At 48.2% G+C, this 27,526-nt stretch overlaps 1 protein-coding gene and 1 long non-coding RNA gene across 6 annotated transcripts in view; both read right to left on the bottom strand.

The window, feature by feature from the left end:
- Positions 1-1,821, bottom strand: part of SKIC2 (SKI2 subunit of superkiller complex) — a 29,518-nt gene extending 27,697 nt beyond the window's left edge. Inside the window, exons 1-2 of the mRNA XM_078877981.1 lie at positions 1,727-1,821; positions 686-816 (exon numbers count right to left, since the gene is read on the bottom strand). Coding sequence (XP_078734107.1) covers positions 686-816; positions 1,727-1,778 — 183 coding nt within the window. The 5' untranslated portion in view covers positions 1,779-1,821. The remainder of the gene's footprint in view (positions 1-685; positions 817-1,726) is intronic.
- A 12,988-nt stretch (positions 1,822-14,809) lies between these two features.
- On the bottom strand, positions 14,810-22,664 carry LOC144948487 (uncharacterized). Of its 5 annotated transcripts, none has more exons than XR_013640163.1 (4): positions 22,316-22,664; positions 20,948-21,760; positions 17,662-17,751; positions 14,810-17,535 (listed from the first exon to the last, which is right to left on the bottom strand). It is a non-coding gene; the product is annotated as an uncharacterized LOC144948487 (long non-coding RNA). The 5 variants fall into 5 exon arrangements; XR_013640165.1 differs by having other exon boundaries at positions 14,810-17,751; positions 20,948-21,179; positions 21,625-21,760; XR_013640166.1 differs by having other exon boundaries at positions 14,810-17,751; positions 20,948-21,161; positions 21,625-21,760.
- Between the last annotated feature and the right edge of the window lie 4,862 nt (positions 22,665-27,526).

Below are 27,526 nucleotides of genomic sequence, written 5' to 3'. Positions count from 1 at the left end.
GCGGTGAAGCGCTGCGCGGAGGGTTTGGGGGATGCACAGCGAGGAGGTACGGAGGAACGGAGTGGAGGACTGGAGACACGCGGGGGGCGGAAGGGAGTAGAGGAACTGGGGGGATGCACGCCCGGAGGAATGAAACGGAGGAACGAAACGGAGGAACGAAACAAACGAATGAAACGAAAAAACGGAGACACACGGGGGGCGGAATGGAGTGGAGGAACGGAGACACGTGGGGAACGGAACGGAGTAGAGGAACTGGGGGGATGTACGCCCGGAGGAATGAAACGGAGGAATGAAACGGAGGAATGAAACGGAGGAATGAAACGGAAGAACGGAGACATACGGGGGGCGGAATGAAGTGGAGGAACTGGGGGGATGCACGCTCGGAGGAATGAAACGGAGGAATGAAACGGAGGAACGAAACATAGGAACGAAACTGAAGAACGGAGACACACGGGGGGCGGAACGGAGTGGAGGAACGCCAGATGGCGATGATCGCATTCGGAGGAACAAGTGACGTACACACCGGAGGAACAGATCAGAGGCGTGGATATGCACGGTGGGGTTGGTGGCGGGGGGGAAGACGAAGACGCACGGGGCGAGGATACACAATCGGGACCCACGGATCAGTGCGACACTGAGTGAGGAGGGGAGTGAGGAGTGAGGAGGGGAGGGGGGGCGGTCGTACGGTGGAGAGCGGAGGTCCCAGCTGAGCGGGAGCCGGACTGTGGGCTGCGAGCACCGCGCGGAACTCCCCCGCGCATCCCGTCTGGAGCACGGAGAATGAGAGCTCCTCCGGGAGGGACGCCGGGGCGAGGTCTGAGGACGGATCGGTGCAGAGCACACAACGCGCGGATCAATGCAGAGATCGCTCAAAGTGCAGATGAATGCAATGCGCAGATATCAATTTATGGATCAGTGGAAATCTCAATGCTTTGGTCAATGCAATGTGCAATGCAGAGATCGATCAATGGACATCCCAATGTCGTGATGAGAGGGTCAGAAGGAAACAGAGAGACACACAAAGGGGAAGAGACAGAGGGAGACAGACAGAGAGACACAGACACACAGAGACAGACACAGAGACAGACACAGAGACAGAGAGACAGAGACACACACACAGACACACACAGAGAGACAGACACACACAGACACACAGAGAGACACACAGAGACACACACATACAGACAGACACACACAGACAGACACACACACACACAGACACACAGAGAGACAGAGACACAGACAGACACACACAGACAGACACACACAGACAGACACACACAGACAGACAGACACACACAGACACAGGCAGACACACACAGACACAGGCAGACACACACAGACATACAGACAGACACACACAGAGACACAGACAGACACACACAGAGAGACAGACACAGACAGACACACACAAACACAGGCAGACACACACAGACAGAGACAGACAGACACACACAGAGACAAAGAGACACACACAGACAGACACACACAGACACAGAGAGACAGAAACACACACAGACACACACAGATAGACACACAGACAGACACACACAGACACACACAGACACACACAGACAGACACACACAGAGACAGAGAGACACACACAGAGACAGAGAGACACACACAGACACACACAGACAGACACACACAGAGAGACACACACAGAGACAGAGAGACAGACACACAGACACACACACAGAGAGACAGAGACAGAGAGACACCGACCAAGACGTCGCTCCTCCACGCTCTTCAGCTCCGCTGCTGCGGTGGCGGCCATGGCTCCGCCTCCTCCGCGACCTCTCACCCGGAAGCTCGCGACCGCGCCGCACTCTGACCCCGGAAGCTCTTTGCGTAACGTCATCCGCTCGGAGCGCCCCCCGGACGCTCGGCGTTTCATGGGCAGAGCGCTGTGGAGTGACGTCACGAGGCCGTGGTTTCAACTAAAGATTTTTAAACGGAAAAACTAAGAATTTTTTTTACTTAATAATTTAAAAAAAGTTTAAACTAAGCTTTTTTTGTTACTGTTTAATTTTGTAAAAGTTAAGACTAAGCAATTTTTTTTACCTAACAATTTTTTTTATTATTTCGGTAAAGCCGTGGCTTTAGCAAAAGACCCAAATAATTGAATTCCTGCAGCCACGAAAGCTGGAAGTTATTTTTTTTTATAAAAGTTAAAACTAACATTTTGTTTAATAAACATTTTTTAAAGTTAAAATTAAGAAAAAACATTTTACTAAAAATATTTTCAAGTTAAAACTAAGAAAAGCATTTAACGAAACAATTATTGTTTTATTTTTATAATTTTATTATTTCCCTTCTACGTGACTTTACCGAAAGAACGAAGAATATGAATCCCTGCAGTCACGAAAGCTTTGCATCGAAATTTTCTAAAAGTTTAAACTAAACAATTTTTGTTAAACTAAACAATAATTTTTTTAACTCAACAATTTTCTTACTGAACAATTTTTAAACGTTAAAACTAAGCTTTTTTTCTTAACAATTTTTTTTAAGTTTAACAAAAAAATGTTTTTAAAACTAAACCATTTCATTACTGAACGATTTGTAAACGTTAAAACTCAACATTTGTTTGTGATTTTTTTGTAAAAGCTTACACTAAACATTTATTTAAACAAACAATATTTTTTTTACTGAATGACTTTGAAACGTTAAAACTAAGCAATGTTTTTTTTACTGAACTCTTATTTGAAAGTTTAAACAATTTTTTTTTAATTAAACAACTTTTTTGCTGAACGATTTTTAAACGTTAAAACTTAGAAAATATTTTAAACAAACTAAACTTTTTTTTCGGTAAAGAACCAAAAAGTATGGATTCCTGCAGTCACGAACGCTTCAAATCAAGATTAAACTTTTTTTAACTAAACAATTTTTTTTAAGTTAAAACGAAACTATTTTAAACTCAACTATTTTTGTAACCCACCTATATATTAAAAGTTATAACTTATTTTTTTAAACTATGCAACTTTTTTTCACTGAATTATTTTTATTTTACCAGGTATGGCCTCACTGAGCTGTGTAGCTCTTTTTCAGAAGCGACCTGGCCACCACTGATAGCGCATCGAAAGTGTCTTCTTGTGTGGACATTCATAGCAGCAGCAGCCAAATACTCTAAACGCGTGACGTTGATTCTAAATGTGGAGGGAAAACCGGGAGGACCCGGAGAAAAATCCAGGCGAACACGGGGAGAGAGACACCGCGAACTCCAAATATACAGCAGCAGGCGTCAGAGTCGGGATTGAACCCACGACCTCCTGCACACCAGGCGAGGTAGTTAACATCTCCTAGCCACCGTGGCGCCCTTTGCTCTTCATTGTGCGTAGCCAACCGCGCTCATCGGAGGTGTTTGGGAGAGCGCGCTTCTTTAGGGGCCATCCATTTAGTACGTACGCATGGAGGGGGGAGGGGAGGGATTAACCCAAATGCGTAGCTTGCGTATGGGGGGGGGGGTCGACTGACAATGTACGCATAGGAAACGGGGGGGGGGGGGGGGTTGAAGCCTCGATAATAATTTGTCTACATTGGCATTAAAATGAGTTAGATAATCCGGCGGTGGACTATCCGTTTGCTTAAACACCTGAATATTATTCATTCTTGATCGTTTCTTCGTGGATTAAATATCGACCGTTCTATAGGATTCGGCGGGGGGGGGGGGGAGTTCGTCAAGCGAACGTACACAGGTGGGGGGGGGCGGTGTAAAAAGTTCGCGTGCGTACAGGGAGGCGGAGAGGGGTCCAAATTTTGACGGATTTTTGCGCACCTACTGAATTGATGGCCCCTTCAGACGAATGGTGCAGAAAATGGAGAATCATTTGCCCCGGATGACCGAACCGAGATGGACACGTGGTTTGAATGAACTAACGCGGACACCAGCAACATTTATGTTTTGTACATTTATTTACCAGAATCGTTATCTAGACTGGGGAGCTATGATAGTGAATGCCCGCTCGCTCGCCCGCCCTGGAAACGATCTGACACCAAAACGATCAGCAAGGCAGCGGACTCCTCGGAAAAGTCGTGGGGGGTAGGCCAGGTGTGCCTTGCCCCCCCCCCCACCTTGTGGCCGCAGCTACGAGTTGTAGGCGCCCCCTTGACAACCCACCGTGAGATGTTTTTTCCCCAACAGCGTAAGAAAGACGAAGAAGAACAATTTTATTTTAAAAAATATTATTTTTCATTCACTTTTTTTAAAATGATTGTATTTTTTTCTTGGTTCTTTCGGTAAAGTCACGTAGAATGGAAATAATAAAATAATACAAATAAAACATAATAAAATAATTCTCACGACGTTTCGGCCACAACGCAAGTAGCCGTCGTCAGATGGAGAACAGGTCTGTCGAGGAGACAGAGTCTGAAGAAAGAACCAATAAGATGAATCCCTGCAGTCACTAAAGCTTTTAATCGAAATTTAATGATTGTATTGTTCTAATTATCTCTATCTACGTGACTTTACCGAAAGACCCAAAGCATATGAATTCCTGCAGTCACGAAAGCTTTAAGTCAAGATTTAAGAACGCACAACATTATTTAGAAACGCGGTTTGAATTTATGTTGCCGTGATAATGCTTCATGATGTGATTTGGGCAATTTAGTAGCCGCGACATACACGTAGCCTCGCTCACAACCGTGCGACACGAATCAAATATTGGTGGGGGCACCACCTGACCGAGCCGATAACCTCCTCGTCACTTCGCCACTGGTGCCAATGGGTTGAGTGAGATGACTGACGGATGCACCACCACCACCTGCCAGCCACGCTAGTCACGCCACTGCATTTGCAACCCGAGTTCAGTTCAGTCTATCTCTGCGTCCGGGTCTCTTCCCGTGTCCTCCTGCCAGCCAGCGGAGCCTTTCCACACTTCACGTGGCAGCCATAATGTGCACCCAGCCTGGCACATTGGTGACGAATGGCGATTGTTGCTGTTGTGGATATGTCAGTGCAGTGCCAGCTCTGAATTTTTCTAGAAGTGGAGCGGTTTCACCATTTACAAAAGGGGTGGGGAACGTCCGGCCCGTGGGCCGTATGAGGCCCGCGAAATGATTTGGGTCTGGCCCTGCCAAGGCAACCGCAGGCGGGACTCGAAATTCAATAAATCTAGGAGCAAACCTGGAAAAGCAGTTGCGAGTAGCAACATCATCAATACCAGCGAACATCACACACGCCTCACCAAAGATAAGCAGTTCCAGCCCATCACATTAGGAGCGAGTTAATTTAATGTTTGACCAAATATAACGGGCAAATTTTTAAGTTGATAATTTTGTTTGGCCCGCGAATGATGTTATAAATCTCCAAATGGCCCTTGGCAGAAAAAAGGTTCCCCACCCCTGATTTACACGATGGTTCGGCTTGGGCTATCGATTCCATCTGCAATGTACACAATACACAAATTCATCACTTGTAAATAGAGCAAACGCTACAGCAGGGCAAGTTTATTTTACAAATCAAATGTATTGATGTCGGTTGGAAATTCCCTCTGTCATGTCACGGGGGAGGGCTTTCCGCTACGGTCGTTGATGGCACGATACATTGAGCAGTAGTTTCCTCCACCGCAATTTACACGTTCGCTGGCTACTTTGGTCATGAGTTCCAGCGAGGATGAAACCGGTGCAGAGTCTATCACTGAATCACTGCACAGCTGAAATCGAGTACAAAGCCAACATGTAATGTGTCGGTTCATTGGTGAGTGGGCTGAGATCACCAACTCGCTAAAGTTGAGTTCTCACTCTAAACACAACTCAATGTGTGTGTGTGTCTATGGGTGTCTATGTTAATCGGTGGATCTCTTTGCAAGTCCGTGGGTTTCTAGGTTGATGAGCCTCCAAGTGAGTTTTCGCTTTCCTGCATGAATCGATGCCCACGTTATTGCAAAGTAAGCATCTCACCAGGTGCTGGCTCTACGCTCCGACCTGTGGGCCATCCAGTGACGTCCTGGGCAAGGAACTTTAGATGACTGCGATACACTTTGAAAACACACAGCCCACGGTCGCAAGTTTCCATCATGTAGGTCAAAGGTACACACGTCAGCATCAATATCGTACGGCTGTGGCTCCATCTGATCAAAATGAGTCATTAGTCCACTCGGCAATATTACTCAAGTGCTGTGACTGACAGTGTGATGTTTCGATTTAAAGCTTTCGTGACTGCAGGGATTCATCTTTTTGGTTCTTTCGGTAAAGTCACGGTCTGTCGACCTGTTCTTCGCCTGAGGACGGCTGCTTGCGTTGTGGCCGAAACGTCGTGAGAATTATTTTATTATGTTTTATTTTTTATTATTTCCATTCTACGTGACTTTACCGAAAGAACCAAGAATAGTGTGATGTTTGTCATTTAGAAAGTAATATTGGAAGCACTTTGTTGGGTCTGCTGCACCTTCTTACCTATTAACGTCAATAAAATAAAATAAAAAAACATTTCGATTTAAAGCTTTCGTGACTGCAGGGATTCATCTTCTTGGTTCTTTCGGTAAAGTCACGTAGAAGGGAAGTAATACAATAATAAAAATAAAAATAATAAAATAATATAATAATATAATTATATTATATTATTAAAATAAAACATAATAAAATAATATAATAATATTATAATATTCTATTATTTTATTATGTTTTATTTTTATCATTTTATTACTTCCCTTCTACGTGACTTTACCGAAAGAACCAAGAAGATGGATCCCTGCAGTCACGAAAGCTTTAAATCTAAAAATAATATAATAATATTATATTCTTTTATTATGTTTTATTTTTATTATTTTATTACTTCCCTTCTACGTGACTTTACCGAAAGAACCAAGAAGATAAAAAAAACATTAATATTTTCTGAATCGCTGGAAGGAGGCCTTCTTCCCAAAGCAGTGCCAGTCGTGTGGTTACATTCGACCATACTTCACCAAGGCAGTCAATGCAGGTTGCTGATTGGAGGGGCCCAATTTGGGCAGGACCGATTCAGATATCACTTGCCACTGATGTTTGCCGTGGGTTTGGAAATAAGAGACCGGATTCGGTGTTCACAGCGCAGCGGTGAGAAAACCACCGCGTCACCGTTCCACCGCAAAGCTTTCTTTCGCGCAAAGAGAAAACGATATCTCTGAAGGCTTTCATTCACGCCTCGTGCAGGATGTCGATAATCTCACGGCGGGGTCGGATCAAGCACCGACTCGTACGTTCAGAAGAGGAAAGCGAGCGTGGGCATAGGAAAGCGTCGATGATGTAATCCGTAGCGGAAGATTGTGACGGGTTTCGCTCATGGGGAGCATTGCTTGCAGCCTGGCGATTTGGAACACGCGCGCGCTCGGATGGAGGAGGGCAGGTTAATGGAGACGGATCGACAGGCATTGGAGTTTTTTCAAGATTAGTTCAATTAACCGCGTGATAACGCGAGTGATCAGCATAGTCTCAATCTCGATTGGAAGTTTGCGTGACTGCAGGGATCCTTACTCTCTGGTTCTTTCGGTAAAGTCACGTAGGTATCAAATAAATAATTTTATACCTACGTGACTTTACCGAAAGAATCAAATAATATTACGTTTAATTTTTAAAATAAAATAATTAAAATAAAACGTTAAATAATTTATTTTATTTTATACCCACGTAACTTTACCGAAAAAAACAAACAGCATAGTCTCATTTGCAAGAGAGACGTTGGGGGGGGGGGGGGGAGTCAGTCTACCAGTAAGTGGGGGGGGGGGCGATGATCACTGGTGTGTGTGAGATCCCAATTCAGTGATTTGCGATGTAAACTAAACTAAACGATTTTCATTTCGATTTAAAGCTTTCGTGTCTGCAGGGATTCATCTTCTTGGTTCTTTCGGTAAAGTCACGTAGAAGGGAAATAATAAAATAATATGAATAAAACGTAATATTACGTTTTATTTTAAAAAATAAAGTAATACAAATAAAACGTAATATTACGTTTAATTTTTTAAATAAAATCATAAAAATAAAACGTAATATTACGTTTTATTTTTAAAATAAAATAATTAATATAAAACGTAATATTACGTTTTATTTTTTTAATAAAAGAATAAAAATAAAACGTAATATTATATTTTATTTCAAAAAATAAAATTTCCCTTCTACGTGACTTTTCCGAAAGAACCAAGAAGATAAACGATGTTTATGTTACCAGGTAGGGCCCACTGAGCTATGTAGCTCTTCTTCAGAAGCGACCTGGTCACAAATGATAGTGCAACGAAGTGGCTTATCATGTGGAAATTTACAGCGGTCAAGTAAGCTAAACGCACGTTGATTTATTATTTGGAGGGACAAACCACGGAGAGAGAGAAAAATCCACGCGACCACGGAGAGAGAGAGACATGCAAACTCCTGTACACCAGGCGAGGTAGTTAACATCTCTTAGCCACCGTGATGATGATGATGAGAGAGAGAGAGAGAGACGCAGACTCCAATTATGCAGCAGGTGTCAGGGTCAGGATCGAATCCACGACCTCCTCTATACCAGGCGAGGTAGTTAACATTTCCTAGCCACCGTGATGATGATGAGAGAGAGACGCAGACTCCAATTATACAGCAGGCGTCAGGGTCAGGATCGAATCCACGACCTCCTCTATATCAGGCGAGGTAGTTAACATTTCCTAGCCACCGTGATGATGATGAGAAAGAGAGAGGCATGCAAACTCAAATATACAGCAGGCGTCAGGGTCGGGATCGAACCTATGCCCTCCTGCGTATCAGGCGAGATAGTTACTGTGGTGCCCCTTATATATATTTTCAAATGTGCAGAGTTGGATGCTGACGCCGGGCTACTGGACATCTATGAAAAGTAGCTTTAAATCTCATCGGATTCCTCCCGTATAAATAAATCATTCTTATTCTGACAATGTGATGAAGCAGACAGCACGGAGTGTACTTCGTTTTTGTTTTACGGTTATTACAGACACAAGCGCAGTAATAATCAGGGCGGCCACTGCGTTCCAAACCGTGAACCTCTGCAGCAGGTGGCGAACGAACTCCGTCTGGGCCTTGCCAAGCACCCGGAGCGGCACTCAAGATGCTGGAGTGCGTGTCGGTTGTGTAACAATGGTTGCATAAAATACGTGACAATTGTTTTTTTTTTAATGGATGACTGGGCCGGGTGTGCAACAGCTACATGGCAGACGCAAGGAAGTGATGTCATGGAATGATGGGGTCAACAGTGTGAGTGTGGGTGAATCACATAACACACACATTTCCACTTTTCCAAAAATATATTTAAATAAATCTTAGTCGGAAACTTAAATGTATGTCAAAGGGTATGCATTACGTAAAGGTGTACGTGATATATCAACATGCCATGACATACTGATCAGGCACGCGGTGAGGATAATGGAACAAAAGTGTGAGAAGTGTGCAACGTATGTGGAAGAGGTCCGTGATTGAAATCCTACCGAGAAAGAGGGGGGGAGCACGTGGTTTAAATCAAGCATACGCACTTGAATGCAAATCTTATCTAAAGTTATCAGCAGGCTTGGGCAGGACATGCTGTGACGAGGGTAGCGATAGGTGGCTGACGCAAATGACGGAACGCCGGGCAAAGTTTCACGTTTACTTTGTTTGACCAGGTGAGAAAAATTTCGATTTAAAGCTTTCGTGACTGCAGGGATTCCTCTTCTTGGTTCTTTCGGTAAAGTCACTTAGAAGGGAATTAATAAAATAATTAAAATATAACATAATAAAATACAATTCTCACGACGGCTGCTTGCGTTGTGGCCGAAACGTCGTGAGAATTGTATTTTATTATGTTTTATTTGTATTATTTTATTATTTCCCTTCTACGTGACTTTACCGAAAGAACCAAGACAGGTGAGAGAACTCGAAGAGACGAGGATGAGTAGTCTCACTTTTGCAAGACTTTACCTGGGTCACACAAACGGCAAAACAACTAATTACATTGAAAGGAGGGAGAAATCGGTGCACACAAGTAACAGCGTAACAAAACCACGAGCAAAAAAACAACAAAGGAATTGCAAAATGACTCCTAAAACATAAATCAATGTTACACAAAAAACATACAAACTCCACACACTCACAAAACAAGGACAGAGAGACTCCGAAAGCCTTCACCTGGCTATTGGGTGCAAGTGCTGTTAGCGAGCACCTATGAAGGCAGGCACAGCACACGAGGGCGTTGATGGCCAGCACTGTGCCCGGCCGCCTTTGCCTCCCCACAGTGCTGAGGTTTTACTACGCACCGCACCAGCTGCTCATTTATGGCTGAATCGACCTAGGGGAGGCACGACACCGGGTTCAGATTCCCCGTGAGCGGGAATCGACCGGCTTCCTAACGCAGTGCGCACATGAGCACGTTGGGCTACGTGGGGTGCGAAAAAATTAACCCGACCGAAAGATTTGCACGGTCGTAAGCGCGCAAGCAAGCAAGCAAGTGAACTTAATATAAAGGATTTAAAAATAAGTTTAACTTCCATGAATTCAACACACACACACGACGCACACTCACAAAGCCAAAGATCCCCCCACCCCCACCACCATTATCCTCAAAAGACTCGCACGCAATCGCTCACACCCCCAAAACAGCGACGAGTCATCACATTTCGAGGCCAACTCGCCACAACAACTTGCCACAACAAAGTTAGAGAAGGACGGGGGGGGGGTAGTGATTGCGCAACATGACCCACTTTCTAAAATAAGCTCCACGGAAACGGAACCGGCGCTCGAGGGGAGGAGCCTGGGGGGGCGGGGCGATGGTGACGAAACGCTCGCGCGGGTGACGTCACAATGGCCACGCTTGTGATGTCGTACAATTGTGCAGCGTGGATTATATAACGGTGCAGAATCGTTCTCTCTCTTATCTTATATCGATGAATATAGAGTAGACACCCTCTTAACGATCATTCCTGTTAACGACTAATCGCTTAACGATGTGTCTTCATAGAGCCCAATGTGTAGTGTATAGTAGTGTAGTGTATAGTGGTGTATATAGTAGTGTATAGTAGTGTCTAGTGTATAGTAGTGTATAGTAGTGTATGGTGTATAGTAGTGTATAGTGTATAGTAGTGTATAGTGTATAGTAGTGTATAGTGTATAGTAGTGTATAGTGTATAGTAGTGTATAGTGTATAGTAATGTATAGTGTATAGTAGTGTATAGTGTATAGTATTGTATAGTGTATAGTAGTGTATAGTGTATAGCAGTGTATAGTGTATAGTAGTGTAAAGTAGTGTATAGTAGTGTATAGTGTATAGTAGTGTATAGTGTATAGTAGTGTATAGTAGTGTACAGTATAGTGTATAGTAGTGTATAATGTATAGTATTGTATAGTGTATAGTAGTGTATAGTGTATAGTATTGTATAGTGTATAGTAGTGTATAGTGTATAGTAGTGTATAGTGTATAGTAGTGTATAGTGTATAGTAGTGTATAGTGTATAGTAATGTATAGTGTATAGTAGTGTATAGTGTATAGTATTGTATAGTGTATAGTAGTGTATAGTGTATAGCAGTGTATAGTGTATAGTAGTGTAAAGTAGTGTATAGTAGTGTATAGTGTATAGTAGTGTATAGTGTATAGTAGTGTATAGTAGTGTACAGTATAGTGTATAGTAGTGTATAATGTATAGTATTGTATAGTGTATAGTAGTGTATAGTGTATAGTAGTGTATAGTGTATAGTATTGTATAGTGTATAGTAGTGTATAGTGTATAGTAGTGTATAGTGTATAGTAGTGTATAGTGTATAGTAGTGTATAGTGTATAGTAGTGTATAGTGTATAGTAGTGTATAGTGTATAGTAGTGTATAGTGTATAGTAGTGTATAGTGTATAGTAGTGTATAGTAGTGTATAGTATTGTATAGTGTATAGTATTGTATAGTGTATAGTAGTGTATAGTGTATAGTAGTGTATAGTGTATAGTAGTGTATAGTAGTGTATAGTGTATAGTAGTGTATAGTGTATAGTAGTGTATAGTGTACAGTATAGTGTATAGTAGTGTATAGTGTATAGTAGTGTATAGTGTATAGTAGTGTATAGTGTATAGTAGTGTATAGTGTATAGTAGTGTATAGTGTACAGTATAGTGTATAGTAGTGTATAGTGTATAGTAGTGTATAGTAGTGTATAGTGTATAGTAGTGTATAGTGTATAGTAGTGTATAGTAGTGTATAGTGTATAGTAGTGTATAGTGTATAGAGCCCGTGTTTGCTTACTGACCATTCCCCTGTTGACGACTGGCTGTTGTAGGTACAGCAAATATTAATGAACGCATTGATTAACCATGTTTATTTGAACGTTACGTGTTTATTATGTTGTTATTATCGTTATGTATTCATATGCATTGTTTAACTATTATAAAGTGCGTTGTTTTGGGTGAAAAGGGGAAACTTTCGATGCCATAATAACGAATTAGGCCCTTAACGTCTATTTTCTATACTCGCTTAACGACCAAATCACTTAACGAGCGGTTTTGTGTAACCAATTACCGTTGTCAAGAGGGGTTCTACTTTATATATAGCACCTTATTCCAAGGCGCTTTACAACAATTCTACAAATTGTCCGTAAGATGATAGTAGTTCAGATAATAATGAGTTGGGTTGATATTCAGAGTGGTGGTGATGCAGTTATGTTGACAGCAGGGACTCGGGGCTAAGGAGGGGCTGGGGTAGTGAAAGGGGTGGGGGTAGTGATATGGTATTCTTAGGTTTTTTCGGTAAAGTCACGTAGGTAAAAAAAGAATTAAAATTAATGAAAATTATTTTTATTTAATTTTACTTTCATTAATTTAACTTTATTTTACCTATGTGACTTTACCGAAAAATCCTAAGAATATGAATCCTTGCAGTCACAAAAGCTTCAAATCTAGAAGTAGTGATATGGGTTGGGGTAGTGATAGGGGTTGGGGTAGTGATATGGGTTGGGGTAGTGATAGGGGTAGTGATAGGGGTGAAAGGGGTTGGGTAGTGATGTGGGTTGGGGTAGTAATAGGGGTAGTGATAGGGGTTGGGGTAGTGATCGGGTTGGGGTAGTGATAGGGGTTGGGGTAGTGATAGGGGTTGGGGTAGTGATAGGGGCTGGGGTAGTGATAGGGGTTGGGGTAGTGATAGGGGTTGGGGTAGTGATAGTGGTTGGGGTAGTGATAGGGGTTGGGGTAGTGATAGGGGTTGGGGTAGTGATAGGGGTTGGGGTAGTGATAGGGGTTGGGGTAGTGATAGGGGTTGGGGTAGTGATAGGGGTAGTGATGGAGGTTGTGGTAGTGATAGTGGTTGGGGTAGTGATAGTGGTTGGGGTAGTGATAGGGGTTGGGGTAGTGATAGTGGTTGGGGTAGTGATAGGGGTTGGGGTAGTGATAGGGGTAGTGATGGAGGTTGTGGTAGTGATAGTGGTTGGGGTAGTGATAGTGGTTGGGGTAGTGATAGGGGTTAGGGTAGTGATAGTGGTTGGGGTAGTGATAGGGGTTGGGGTAGTGATAGGGCTTGGGGTAGTGATAGGGGTTGGGGTAGTGATAGGGGTTGGGGTAGTGATAGGGGTTGGGGTAGTGATAGGGGTTGGGGTAGTGATAGGGGTTGGGGTAGTGATAGGGGTAGTGATGGAGGTTGTGGTAGTGATAGTGGTTGGGGTAGTGATAGTGGTTGGGGTAGTGATAGGGGTAGTGATAGGGGTTGGGGTAGTGATAGGGGTTGGGGTAGTGATAGTGGTTGGGGTAGTGATAGTGGTTGGGGGTAGTGATAGGGGTAGTGATAGGGGTTGGGTAGTGATAGGGGTTGGGTAGTGATAGGGGTTGGGGTAGTGATAGGGGTCGGGGTAGTGATAGGGGTTGGGGTAGTGATAGGGGTAGTGATAGGGGTTGGGGTAGTGATAGGGGTTGGGGTAGTGATAGGGGTTGGGGTAGTGATCGGGTTGGGGTAGTGATCGGGTTGGGGTAGTGATAGGGGTTGGGGTAGTGATAGGGGTTGGGGTAGTGATAGGAGTTGGGGTAGTGATAGAGGTAGGGGTAGTGATAGGGGTTGGGGTAGTGATAGGGGTTGGGGTAGTGATAGGGGTTGGGGTAGTGATAGGGGTAGTGATGGAGGTTGTGGTAGTGATAGTGGTTGGGGTAGTGATAGTGGTTGGGGTAGTGATAGGGGTAGTGATAGGGGTTGGGGTAGTGATAGGGGTTGGGGTAGTGATAGTGGTTGGGGTAGTGATAGTGGTTGGGGGTAGTGATAGGGGTAGTGATAGGGGTTGGGTAGTGATAGGGGTTGGGTAGTGATAGGGGTTGGGGTAGTGATAGGGGTCGGGGTAGTGATAGGGGTTGGGGTAGTGATAGGGGTAGTGATAGGGGTTGGGGTAGTGATAGGGGTTGGGGTAGTGATAGGGGTTGGGGTAGTGATCGGGTTGGGGTAGTGATCGGGTTGGGGTAGTGATAGGGGTTGGGGTAGTGATAGGGGTTGGGGTAGTGATAGGGGTTGGGGTAGTGATCGGGTTGGGGTAGTGATAGGGGTTGGGGTAGTGATAGGGGTTGGGGTAGTGATAGGAGTTGGGGTAGTGATAGAGGTAGGGGTAGTGATAGGGGTTGGGGTAGTGATCGGGTTGGGGTAGTGATAGGGGTTGGGGTAGTGATCGGGTTGGGGTAGTGATAGGGGTTGGGGTAGTGATAGGGGTAGGGGTAGTGATAGGGGTAGGGGTAGTGATAGGGGTTGAGGTAGTGATAGGGGTTGAGGTAGTGATCGTGGTAGGGGTAGTGATAGGGGTAGTGATAGGGGTTGAGGTAGTGATCGTGGTAGGGGTAGTGATAGGGGTAGTGATAGGGGTTGAGGTAGTGATCGTGGTAGGGGTAGCCCTGGTCGTATCTGGGAGCAGGGAGTAGCATGATGATGATGGGGTAGGGGACGAGAGACTGGGGTTGTGTTAACAGGAGGCACGGTGGAAGCAGGTTGCTAGTGAAGATAGTTGCTTTATTTGGACGGCAAGTTGCATGCGTCTCGCTCCACTGGCCACAGCAAACCCGCCGCGTCCTCCGGAGCGCGTCCAGAATGACGACGACGACGTTTCTCGTCGTACCCAAAACCAGGGCCGCCCGCGCTGAGCGGCGTTCTCTCACTAACGGCAGCAAGTAGCAGCAGCTCAAGGCACTCACCTTTCCAGTCTCTCGCCTGGTTCAGGCTCTCACCTGGTTCAGGCTCTCACCTGGTTCAGTCTCTCACCTGTTCAATCTCTCACCTGGTTCAGTCTCTCACCTGTTCAGCCTCTCACCTGGTCCAGACTCTCACCTGGTTCAGTCTCTCACCTGTTCAGTCTCTCACCTGGTTCATTCTCTCACCTGGTTCAGGCTCTCACCTGGTTCAATCTCTCACCTGTTCAGTCTCTCACCTGGTTCAGTCTCTCACCTGTTCAATCTCTCACCTGGTTCAGTCTCTCACCTGTTCAGGCTCTCACCTGGTTCAGGCTCTCACCTGGTTCAGTCTCTCACCTGTTCAGTCTCTCACCTGGTTCAGGCACTCACCTGGTTCAGTCTCTCACCTGGTTCAGTCTCTCGACTGTTCAGTCACTCACCTGGTCCAGATTCTCACCTGTTCAATCTCTCACCTGGTTCAGGCTCTCTGTTCAGGTTCCTGCACGAAGGACTTTGACTTCTGGCTCTGCGCCTCCGAGTTCTCCATTGCAAACTGCGTCCGATTTGTAAAAGTGTGCGCCAACAGTGTACATTGCTTTCGATTCTCAACACGATTGATGTTTTTGCTGCACAACATTCCGATTCATGATGGATGTTTGCTGGGGTGAGGCCACTCTGCGATGATCTGACCGAGCCTGTGTCGCGAGACCCTCCGCCACCCAACGCAGCCGAGCGATTGAAGTCGTGACGACACCGCTGACGGTCGTTGTCGCCGTCGTTTGAGCTCGCGTGGCGGTTGACATTGAAGAGTCGCCCTTCAACTCACCTCGTCCTCACCCCCCCTCCCCGCACCTCCCGATTAGCCACCGTTGGCTACGTACGGTGGGAAAGAAGTTGAACGCACACACGCGCACTATGCCTTCGACGCAGCCATTATGAGCCTCCTAAGAGGCATTCACTGACGGTCATCCCAGCCTCTGAGCATTATCCCATGACTCTAATGTTTGCTGTTCTCACCACCCACACCACCCACCCGATTAGCCACGGTTGGCTAAGTACGGTGCGAAAGAAGTTCAACGTACAAACATGTACAAGCACGGCGAGTCTGCGGAAACGACCGCAATCGGGACGTGGCAATTTGAAGAAAAGAAAATCGCCATCTCGTCGGCTGGTGGAGTGGGAGGGCTCTACGGCACAGGTTTCGCAGGATCATTTTTTTAAATTATTTTTACCAGGTAAGGGCCCCACTGAGCCGCTATGTAGTTATTTTTTTAGAAGCGACCTGGCGATCAGCAAATGATAGCTCAACGAAGTGGGCTCATCATCGCGTGCAAATGTACAGGAGCCAAATACTCTAGACGCGTGACGAATCAAATTTTGGAGGGGGAAAACCGGAGAACCGTCGAGAAAAATCCACGCGACCACGGGGAGAACACGCAAACTCCAAATATACAGCAGCAGGCGTCAGGGTAAGGATCGAACCCACAACCTCTTGCATACCAGGCGAGGTAGTTAACATCTCCTAGCCACCGTGATGATGATGAGAGAGAGAGACACGCAAACACCAAATATACAGCAGCAGGCGTCAGGGTCGGGATCTAACCCACGACCTCCTGCACACCAGGCGAGGTAGTTAACATCTCCTAGCCACCGTGCCACCCCATGTACCCAGCGGCGTAACACAGATTTCACATCATTATCCTCCAACCGCTTCGATGAATCATCAAACAATCACAATCGATTATCTTTCTCTCTCGGTGGTTGCGTGTACCACCACGTATCTTATGCACCTGGTGTCATTTTACACTCATATAACTTCTTTTTACATATTTTTAAGCGGAATAAACAAAGTCATTATTTAAATAGCACCGGCGGAGCAAGGGAATAAGAGGGGTGCGTAGGGGATAGGGCAAGGGTAGGGGAGGGGAGTTGGTCACGGCAGAGGGGTGCATGGGTGGGGTGGGGAGGGAAGAGGAAGAGAAGGGAGAAATGGAATCACAAAATCCCGAACTTTTATACTTTGATCTTGATTTGAAGCTTTCGTGACTGCAGGAATCCATACTCTGTGGTTCTTTCGGTAAAGTCACGTGGGTAGAAAAATAAAATAAATCACAAATGCACGAGTCCGTTTTTAAAAGCAAACCTCAACCCCTCCCTCCCCCTTCAGTCCCATCTCTTTCCCTCGCCTGGCAAGTGGTGGACAGCTCAAGGTGACATGTCCACGTTTTGTTCGTGGCGAGGACCGGCGGCGCGTGCGCATTCTCGGGCGGCGAGCGGTGCAATCGGACGCCCGCTGCCGATGTCCAGGCGCAACTCTTGAAGTTTTGATCTCGGCCACCCAGAGGGAGGGAGGTTGGAGCACGTGCTGTGCTCTCGACAAGAATTGCGTTTGGACAATCAGCAGAGGGACGCCCCCCCCCAAAGTGCGCTTCCAGGCAACTTGAAGAATCGTCGCGATGGTTGTTGGGTGGCCGCCTGCGATCCTGTGGAGTCAGCAAGCGAGGGTTTAGTGGTTGTCTGTTCGGGAGGAGGGTGGGGGGGGCTCTATGGAGGAGGGCTCGTGCTACTGGGCAGTTGCCCCTCCAGCGGTGGTGCAGTGGTTCACGCACTGATTTAGACCTGGGACGCCGTGAGCGGGAATCGAACCCAGGGTCGCCGGGATCGTAGCGGAACGCGCTGTCCGCTGCACTACAATTCCCCTTCCACACACCGACACACGTACATAATATAAACAAACACATAAATTATACATCAATGCGCACATTTTAAACATAGACATTGTAACTATGTTTTTGTCCAATGACCTGTTGTGTAAAGAGGCATTTGATCCTGAGCAACGTACGAAATAAAATAAAAACATAAATAATGAATCAGAGTATTGTACTATACTGCTCAATAAACGCATTGATATTCAAAGTAAAATGACCAAAACGTGTGCATAATGCACGCATGCGTTTGTATACTTACGTGGGCATGAACACATTAACACGTGCCCCGCATTGATCATAACGCGCAAACGCAAAACAGCTGGTACGTAACACAAGACTGCATAATTGCGTGCAGTACAACATGCATTGCATTTACAACACACGCAAGATTTAAATGCAGTACGAAACATCGGCACAACAAAACGCAAAACATTACAGAGTGCACACACATATATATATACATACACACATATACAAACACAGATCCCCCGTCTAGCCTTAACAGACTGTTGGGGCAAGTGCTGCTAGCGAGTAGCAGCACCTATGAAGGCCGTACAAACGAAGAAGATATGTGGCCAAATCCACGCCCGGTCGCCTTTGTCTCGCTGAGACCTGACGCTTGCCCACACTGCACCAGGTATAATTGTTTTTGTTAAGGCTGAGTCGACCTAGGAGAGGAGGCCCAGGACCGGTTCCGATATTCGTCGCCGGTGTTGTGTTTGGCTGCGAGCGGGAATCGAACTCGGGATGTTTTGGGGGTTCGCTGCCCAGGGCGCTAACCACTGCGCCACCATTCCCCACGACACAAATATATATACACACACACAGTATACACACACAGTATACACACACACACATCGCATAAAACACACGGGGTATATGGCTCTACGCACTGCACATTTATGAAACAAAAAAATGTGCTCCTTAGCTCAACGGATTTCTCCGGGATAAATTCATATTCGGATTGTTATATACACACACAGACACACACACACACAAGCGCGTATACGTAACAAAAACAAAGATCCCCCGTATAGCCTTAACGGACTGTAGGGGCAAGTGCTGTTGGCGAGCACCAATGAAGGCCGCAACGGTACACGAGGGGGTGGGTGGCCAGCACTACGCCCGACCGCCTTTGTCTCCCCAGCGGCGACGGTTACTCATTTGACGCCGAGTCGACCTAGGGGAGGCCCGGTTCAGATAATCGTCACCGGGTGTTGGCCGCGAGCGGCGAATCGAACTCGGGTCGCCGGGTTCGTAGCGCGGCGCGGCGCTAACCGCTGCACCACCGCTCCCCACACATCATACACATCGCAGCACGGACATGAAGACCACTGATTATATTGTTGGCGTGATTCCGCACTGAAACGTGTCGCTTGGGCCTGTGGCTGCTCCACTGACACAGGAGGCCTAGAGAGGGAGGCGATTTCGTGGACGTATGATGGATGCGGTGTGCCGGGATCGATCAGTATTTCACGGCGGCAAGCGACGGCTGAAATTTATCCGTGGATCGTGAATTGCAAATACAAAGAGACACACGCAGACATATATATAATTACAGAAGGCACACGATTGCATACAATGTGTAATTACAGGAAGAGAAGAGATCATACATTCTTAAGCACACACACAATCATCACAGCCAGCCGCACACAACCGGCTTCGGGGTAACACACACAAGGGAAATAACATAATTATGATGCAGAATAGCTCAACATAGAAACGCACGTTACACACGTAACTGCCCATCGTATGTACCTAAGCACAATCACGGAAATAATTGCAGAATGCACACACGCACACGCGCGCACATCAAAACGCACGCGTACACACACATCGTATACTCGAGTACACACATACCGTAGACACAAATACGCGTGTAACACAATGCGGTAAGACAATCACACAATACACATTGCATTGTGTCTGATACGGACGCAAGCCGTGGATGACACAGTTGATCTATATATACACGAACACAATCTCACAATTACACACATTGCATTTAGGGCGCATGCAATTAAGCTATTGAGAATGCACAACACCACGCACACAATTAATAGTATTTGAGAGACAATCCATTGATAACATAGCAAAGGCAAAGATCCCCCGGATAGCCTTTAACATGGCCGTTGGGCCAAGCGCTGTTAGCGAGCGCCTATTAAGGTCCGGCGCGACACACGAAGGGCACTGAGGAGGCGAACATCACGCCCGGGCCGCCTTTGTCTCCCCAGTGCGCATGCCTACATACCGCGGCCAGGTGGTAAACTCATTTCAGGCTGAGTCGACCCGAAGGGAGGAGCCGGTCCATATGATATCCACAACTCCGTTGGTGGTGAGCGCGTTGGGGGGGGGAGAGGGCGGGAGCGAGTGGGATCGAACTCGGGTGCTTCGTGTTCGGAGCCGCGGTGCGCTAACCCACTGCGCCACCGCTCCCCACGAATTGAATCGAATACAACGCAAAAGGCAAAGGACCCCCGTGTAGCCTGTAACAGACTGTTGGGGCAAGTGCTGTCAGCGAGCACCTGTGAAGGTCGGCACGACACACGAGGGGGTTGGGGTGGCCAGCAACCACGCCCGGCCGCCTTTGTCTCCCCAGTGACGACGTTTACCGCACACCGCAACCAGTTACTCGTTTGAGGCTGAGTCGACCTAGGGGAGGCCCAGGACCAGCTCCGATAATCGTCACCGATTTTGGCCGTGAGCGGGAATCGAACCCGTGTCGCCAGTTTCGTAGCGCAGCGTTGCGCTAACCGCTGCACCACCGCTCCACACGCACACAGACACACAGACGCACAAACGCAATCCTTCGATGGGGCAATATATAAGATAGCAATACTCGTGAATGCGGCACGCGCGACGCGATACAATCACAGACAATGAGGAGGTGGAGAGAGAGAGAGGAGACAGGGGGGGGGTGAGTGGGACATCACCTGCCAAGCTACCTCCGGGGGTCTAGGAAGAAGAGCACGACACAAATCGAGAACGAACGGGGTCCGACGCGATTCCGGAGAAATCCGCGAGTGGGAATCTCGGCGTCGCTCAAACACAAAAAACCCCGCACAGCGAGGGCACTGACGAATCCCGCTCACGTTGCCGCCCGCCATATGTAATGTACCAAAGACAAAGGTCCCCCGCGAGGCCTCGACAGACTGTTGGGGCAAGTGCCGTTCGCGAGTAGCGGCACCTGCGAAGGGGCTTGCGGGAGAAGGGGGGTGGGTGGCCGGGCCGCCTTTGTCTCTCCCCGTAGGCGACACGTGGAAACACGACATGGAAGACGCTTCGGGGAGGCCTTCATCCAGCAGTGGGTTGACCATGGCTGCTGTTGCTGATGATGCCGATGACGATGACACACACAGACACGCACACGTGGTTCATATGAACCTTTGTTGGACGAATTTCTGTTCAGCGAGCAGCACCTATGAAGGCAGGAACGGCACACGAGGGGGGTGTTTGGTCAATATCACGCCCGGCCGCCTTTGTCTCCCCGGTTCTGATATTTACACAACGCACCAGGTACTCGTTTGCACGCTGAGTCGATCTAGGGGAGGCCCAAGACCGGTTCGGATATTCGTCACTATCATTGGTCGTAAGCGGGGCATGGAACTCGGGTTGCCCGGTTCGTAGCGCAGTGTGCTAACCACTGCGCCACCGCTCCGCACTCTACACACGCGGGCGCTCTTTAGATCTGCTGTCCACACGTCTCGGTGATGCTGATGATGACAATGTTGACTCAACACGATGATGACGATGATGGAGATGATGTTACCCTGATGAAGATGCCGGCACACATCCACACTCAAAGACAAAGATCCCCCGTATAGACCGTAACGGACTGTAGGGGCAAGTGCTGTTAGCGTGCACCTCTGAAGGCCGGCACGGCACACGAGGGGGTGGGTGGCCAGCACCACGCCCGACCGCCTTTGTCTCCCCTGTGTCGATGTTTCCACACCGCACCGGGTACTCATTTGATGCTGAGTCGACCTACGCGCACACAGCACTGCACACACGTACACGCAGATTTACGCACATTAGCTATTGCATTGAGAAACGTCGATTATACACTGATGATGATGATTACGTTGTTGGCTGACACGATCGTGATAATTACACCGATGTAGATGCTGGCATTTTCACACATATGCACGCAGGATTGTTCAACTTCTTTCTTACCGTACGTAGCCAACCGCGCTACTCGGAGGTACGCGGGGAGGACGAGAAATGAAACACAGAACGCAGTTCTAAAGAAACGAGTTCTCAATCGAGATGATCTAAAGGCGCATATCTCCCGGTGGATTCCTGATATCGGAAGCAAAGAGCGTTCCAGACGGCCGCAGGAGCGCGTTCACACACCCCACACGCGCTCCTTTGCTATCTCGTCCAAAAAACTTCACTGTGATGCTGCTGATGCTGCTGCTGATCATGATGATACTGCTGATGATAATGATGATGATACTGCTGGTGATGATCGTGATGATGATGATGGTGGCGAACATGACGATGCTGATGATGACCCTGGAATGAAGAGGACACGAAGTCGGCATTAGTCACCCACTCTTCCGTTGCTCTCAGTCGCGCTCTCCAACTCGCCTCTCACGGAGCCGCCAGAGAGAGAGAGAGGAGAGAGAAGAGAGTGTGGAGTTCGTGGAGAGAGAGGAGAAAGTGGAGAGAGTGGAGAGAGTTGAGAGAGTGGAGAGAGAGTTGAGAGAGTGGAGAGAGAGTGGAGAGAGAGTGGAGAGAGTGGAGAGAGAGTGGAGAGAGAGGAGAGAGAGTGGAGAGAGAGTGGAGAGAGTGGAGAGAGAGTGGAGAGAGAGTGGAGAGAGTGGAGAGAGTGCACCGGGTCAGGATGAGACTGGGGTCGAAATGGGACGTGTTAAAGAAGCCACCACAACCACCACCACAACCACCACCACCACCACCACAACGACCACCACCACTACAATCACCACCAAGGGAGCGTCTCCATGGGAGGGAAAGTGGAATGCGTGGGGTCTTGGGAGAATTGGGAGAGTGTGTGTGTCTGGTTGGCTTGGGATAGTCGTGTGTGTGTGTGTGTCTCTGTGTGGTCGACTCAGCATCAAATGAGCACCCGCTGCGCTGTGTAAACATCGCCACTTGGGAGACAAAGGCGGCCGGGCGTGGTGCTGGCCACCCTCCCCCTCGTGTGCCGTGCCGGCCTTCATAGGTGCTACTCGCAAACAGCACTTGCCCCGAGAGTGTGCTAAGGCTATCTGGGGGGGGGGGGATCTTTGCCTTGGTGTGTGTTTGTGTCAGTGCGTTATGTGAGTGAGGAGTGAGTGAAGAGTGAGTGTGAGTGAGTGAGGAGTGAGGAGTGAGTGCGTTGTGTGAGTAGGAGTGAGTGAGTGAGTGTGAGTGAGTGAGTGAGTGTGTGAGTGAGTGAGTGTGTGAGTGAGTGTGTGAGTGTGTGAGTGAGTGTGTGAGTGCGTTGTGTGAGTGTGTGAGTGAGTGTGTGAGTGTGTGAGTGTGTGAGTGAGTGTGTGAGTGAGTGTGTGAGTGCGTTGTGTGAGTGTGTGAGTGAGTGTGTGAGTGAGTGAGTGAGTGAGGAGTGAGTGAGTGAGTGTGTGAGTGTGTGAGTGAGTGTGTGAGTGTGTGAGTGAGTGTGTGAGTGAGTGTGTGAGTGTGTGAGTGAGTGTGTGAGTGCGTTGTGTGAGTGTGTGAGTGAGTGTGTGAGTGAGTGAGGAGTGAGTGAGTGAGTGTGTGAGTGAGTGAGTGAGGAGTGAGTGAGTGAGTGTGTGAGTGTGTGAGTGCGTTGTGTGAGTGTGTGAGTGAGTGTGTGAGTGAGTGTGTGAGTGTGTGAGTGTGTGAGTGTGTGAGTGAGTGTGTGAGTGAGTGAGTGAGTGTGTGAGTGTGTGAGTGAGTGTGTGAGTGAGTGTGTGAGTGAGTGAGTGAGTGTGTGAGTGAGTGAGTGAGTGTGTGAGTGAGTGAGTGAGTGTGTGAGTGAGTGTGTGAGTGAGTGTGTGAGTGAGTGTGTGAGTGTGTGAGTGAGTGTGTGAGTGAGTGTGTGAGTGTGTGAGTGAGTGTGTGAGTGCGTTGTGTGAGTGTGTGAGTGAGTGTGTGAGTGAGTGAGGAGTGAGTGAGTGAGTGTGTGAGTGAGTGAGTGAGGAGTGAGTGAGTGAGTGTGTGAGTGTGTGAGTGCGTTGTGTGAGTGTGTGAGTGAGTGTGTGAGTGAGTGTGTGAGTGTGTGAGTGTGTGAGTGTGTGAGTGAGTGTGTGAGTGAGTGAGTGAGTGTGTGAGTGTGTGAGTGAGTGTGTGAGTGAGTGTGTGAGTGAGTGAGTGAGTGTGTGAGTGAGTGAGTGAGTGTGTGAGTGAGTGAGTGAGTGTGTGAGTGAGTGTGTGAGTGAGTGTGTGAGTGTGTGAGTGTGTGAGTGAGTGAGTGAGTGTGTGAGTGAGTGAGTGAGTGTGTGAGTGTGTGAGTGAGTGTGTGAGTGTGTGAGTGCGTTGTGTGAGTGTGTGAGTGAGTGTGTGAGTGAGTGAGGAGTGAGTGAGTGAGTGTGTGAGTGAGTGTGTGAGTGTGTGAGTGTGTGAGTGAGTGTGTGAGTGTGTGAGTGCGTTGTGTGAGTAGGCATTTGCCCCTAAAGTCTGTTCAGGCTACACGGGGGATCTTTGTATTGCCTCTGTTGCGAGGGAACGGCGGCGTAGCGTTGAGAGCGCAGCGCGCTACGAAATCCGTCCACCCGAGTTCGATTCCCCCTAGGTCGACTCAGCCTCAAATGAGTAATCAGGTGCGATGTGCGAACATTGGCAGGAGTTAGACGATGACGCAGGCCTGGCGTGGTGCTGCTGGCCACCCAACCCCTCGTGGGTGGTTCTCGCGAGCAGCACTTGCCCCAAACAGCATGTTGAGGCTATACGGGGGAACTTTGTCTGTTGGGTCTGTCTTAAGAGTCGCTCGCCAACAGCATCTCGCCTTTGTCTGCAACAATCTCCACGTACCACCAACAACCACCGCCAAACAGGGAGGGCTTTCAGCCGGGCTTGTCCGGGTAGGCATGAGGCTGAATGCGTCGCCTGTGCTAGGAACACCACACGGAACACCACATCAAGTTGAGCGTCCGCTACTACAGCTGTGGTCACTTGAAAGTCACCGCGCCACCTGCTGAGAATTAGCGCCCTGCGACTACACAGCCACCACCACCACCATCATCATCACCACCACCATCATCATCACCACCACCATCACCACCACCATCATCATCATTACCACCATCATCATCACCACCATCATCATCATCACCACCACCATCACTACCATCATCATCGCCATCATCACCACCATCATCATCATCACCACCACCATCATCACCACCACCATCATCACCACCACCACCATCATCATCATCACCACCACCATCATCATCACAACCACCATCATCATCACCATCATCACCACCATCATCATCACCACCACCACAACCATCACCACCACCACCATCATCATCACCACCACCATCATCATCACCACCATCATCATCACCATCATCACCACCATCATCATCATCACCACCACCATCATCACCACCACCATCGTATCGTCGCCACGAGTGACTCCACCACAAATTGCTCATCCGGCCACCACCACTCAACCACAACCTCCATCACCACCACCATCATCCACTCACTCATCCACTCCACCACCACTACCACCACACCACACCACTCACTCATCCACCCACTCACTCATACACTCCACCACCACTACCACCACACCACCCACTCACCCACCCACTCACTCATACACTCCACCACTACTACCACCACACCACCCACCCACTCACTCATACAATCCACCACCACCCACTCAACCACTCCACCACCACCTACTCACCCACTCACCCAACCACTCACTAATCCACTCCACCACCACACCACTCACTCAAGCACTCCACCACTCACTCAAGCACTCCACCACCACACCACCCACTCACTCACCCACTCCACCACCCATCCACTCACTTAACCACTCCACCACCACTACCACCCACACCATCCACTCCACCACCACCCACCCACTCACTCACTCACTCACCCACTCCACCACCCATCCACTCACTTAACCACTCCACCACCACTACCAACCAACCACCCACTTCACCACCACCCACCCACTCAACCATCCACTCACTTAACCACTCCACCACCACTACCACCCAACCGTCCACTCCACCACCACCCACCCACTCACTCACCCACTCCACCACCCATCCACTCACTTAACCACTCCACCACCACTACCACCCACTCCACCACCACCCACCCACTCACTCACCCACTCCACCACCACCCAGCCACCACCACTACCACCCACACCACCCACTCAACCACTCCCAACAAACACTCTCAACCACTCCACCACCACCCACTCACCCACTCACTCACCCACTCCACCACCACACAGCCACCACCACTACCACCCACACCACCCACTCAACCACTCCCAACAAACACTCTCAACCCCTGCTGACTGCCAAAGGGAATCTCGACGCCTGCGGATGCATTGAGATGCTAAACGAGTAGCCCGGTGAATGGGCGCCCATTGTATCCAAATAATGAATCTCTTTCCCCGTCTCTCTGGGCCACACAGTGAGTGTTGACGTGTGTGTGTGTTAGTGTGTGTGTGTTAGTGTGTGTGTGTGTTAGTGTGTTAGTGTGTGTGTGTGTTAGTGTGTGTGTGTGTGTGTTAGTGTGTGTGTTAGTGTGTGTGTTAGTTTGTGTGTTAGTGTGTGTGTGTTAGTGTGTGTGTATTAGTGTGCTAGTGTGTTAGTGTGTGTTAGTGTGTGTGTGTTAGTGTGTATGTGTTAGTGTGTGTGTGTGTTAGTGTGTGTTAGTGTGTGTGTTAGTGTGTGTGTGTGTTAGTGTGTGTGTGTTAGTGTGTATGTGTTAGTGTGTGTGTGTGTGCTAGTGTGTGTGTTAGTGTGTGTTAGTGTGTGTGTTAGTGTGTGTTAGTGTGCTAGTGTGTGTTAGTGTGTGTGTGTTAGTGTGTGTGTGTTAGTGTGTGTGCCAGTGTGTGTGTGAGCGAGCTAATGTTTGATGAGCGGTGGGACAACGGTTAGCGCGCTGCGCTGCTAACCCGGCCACGCAGTTTGATTCCCGGCACCTCGCGAGCCGCCGCCAACAAACCGGTGGCGATTATCTGAACCGGTTCTGGGCCTCCCCTACGTCTACTCAGCCTCAAATGAGTACCCGGGGAGACAAAGGCGGCCGGGCGTCGTGTTGGTCAGCTTCACAGGCTGCCCCGGGCTCTTTATCTTTGAGATAGAATCATGCAAACATCAAACTGACACACGTGTTAGTACATAGACCTCCTGTTTCTCCAGACCAATGTTATTCAGCGAGCATTCGCTTGAGCGAGCAGAGCAAACTCCGTAGCAGTTTCGACTTTCGGGGTCTCATCGGCGGAGTCGGGCTTGCTCAGCAAAGTGTTCACGGCATCATCGTAAGTTATTAGAATCGTTCGCGCAAAAAAAAGTTTGTGTGCGCGTGTGCGTGCGGGGAGTGGTGGTGCAGCGGTTAGCGCGCTGCGTTTCAAACCCCGGCGACCCGGGTTATGATTCCCCCTCGCGGCCAACAACAATGATGATCATATCTAAACTGGTCCTGGGCCTCCCCTAGGTCGACTCAGCGTCAAATGAGTACTTGGTGCGGTGTGTAATAAACATCGCCACTTTGGGAGACAAAGGCCGCAGGGCGGTCGTGGATGTTGGCCACCCACCCCCTCGTGTGTGCCGTAATAGGTGCTCGCTAACGG

This window comes from Lampetra fluviatilis, chromosome 49, assembly GCF_964198595.1.
Source record: "Lampetra fluviatilis chromosome 49, kcLamFluv1.1, whole genome shotgun sequence".
Taxonomy (NCBI): domain Eukaryota; kingdom Metazoa; phylum Chordata; class Hyperoartia; order Petromyzontiformes; family Petromyzontidae; genus Lampetra; species Lampetra fluviatilis.
This window is presented reverse-complemented; position numbering and strand designations above follow the sequence as displayed.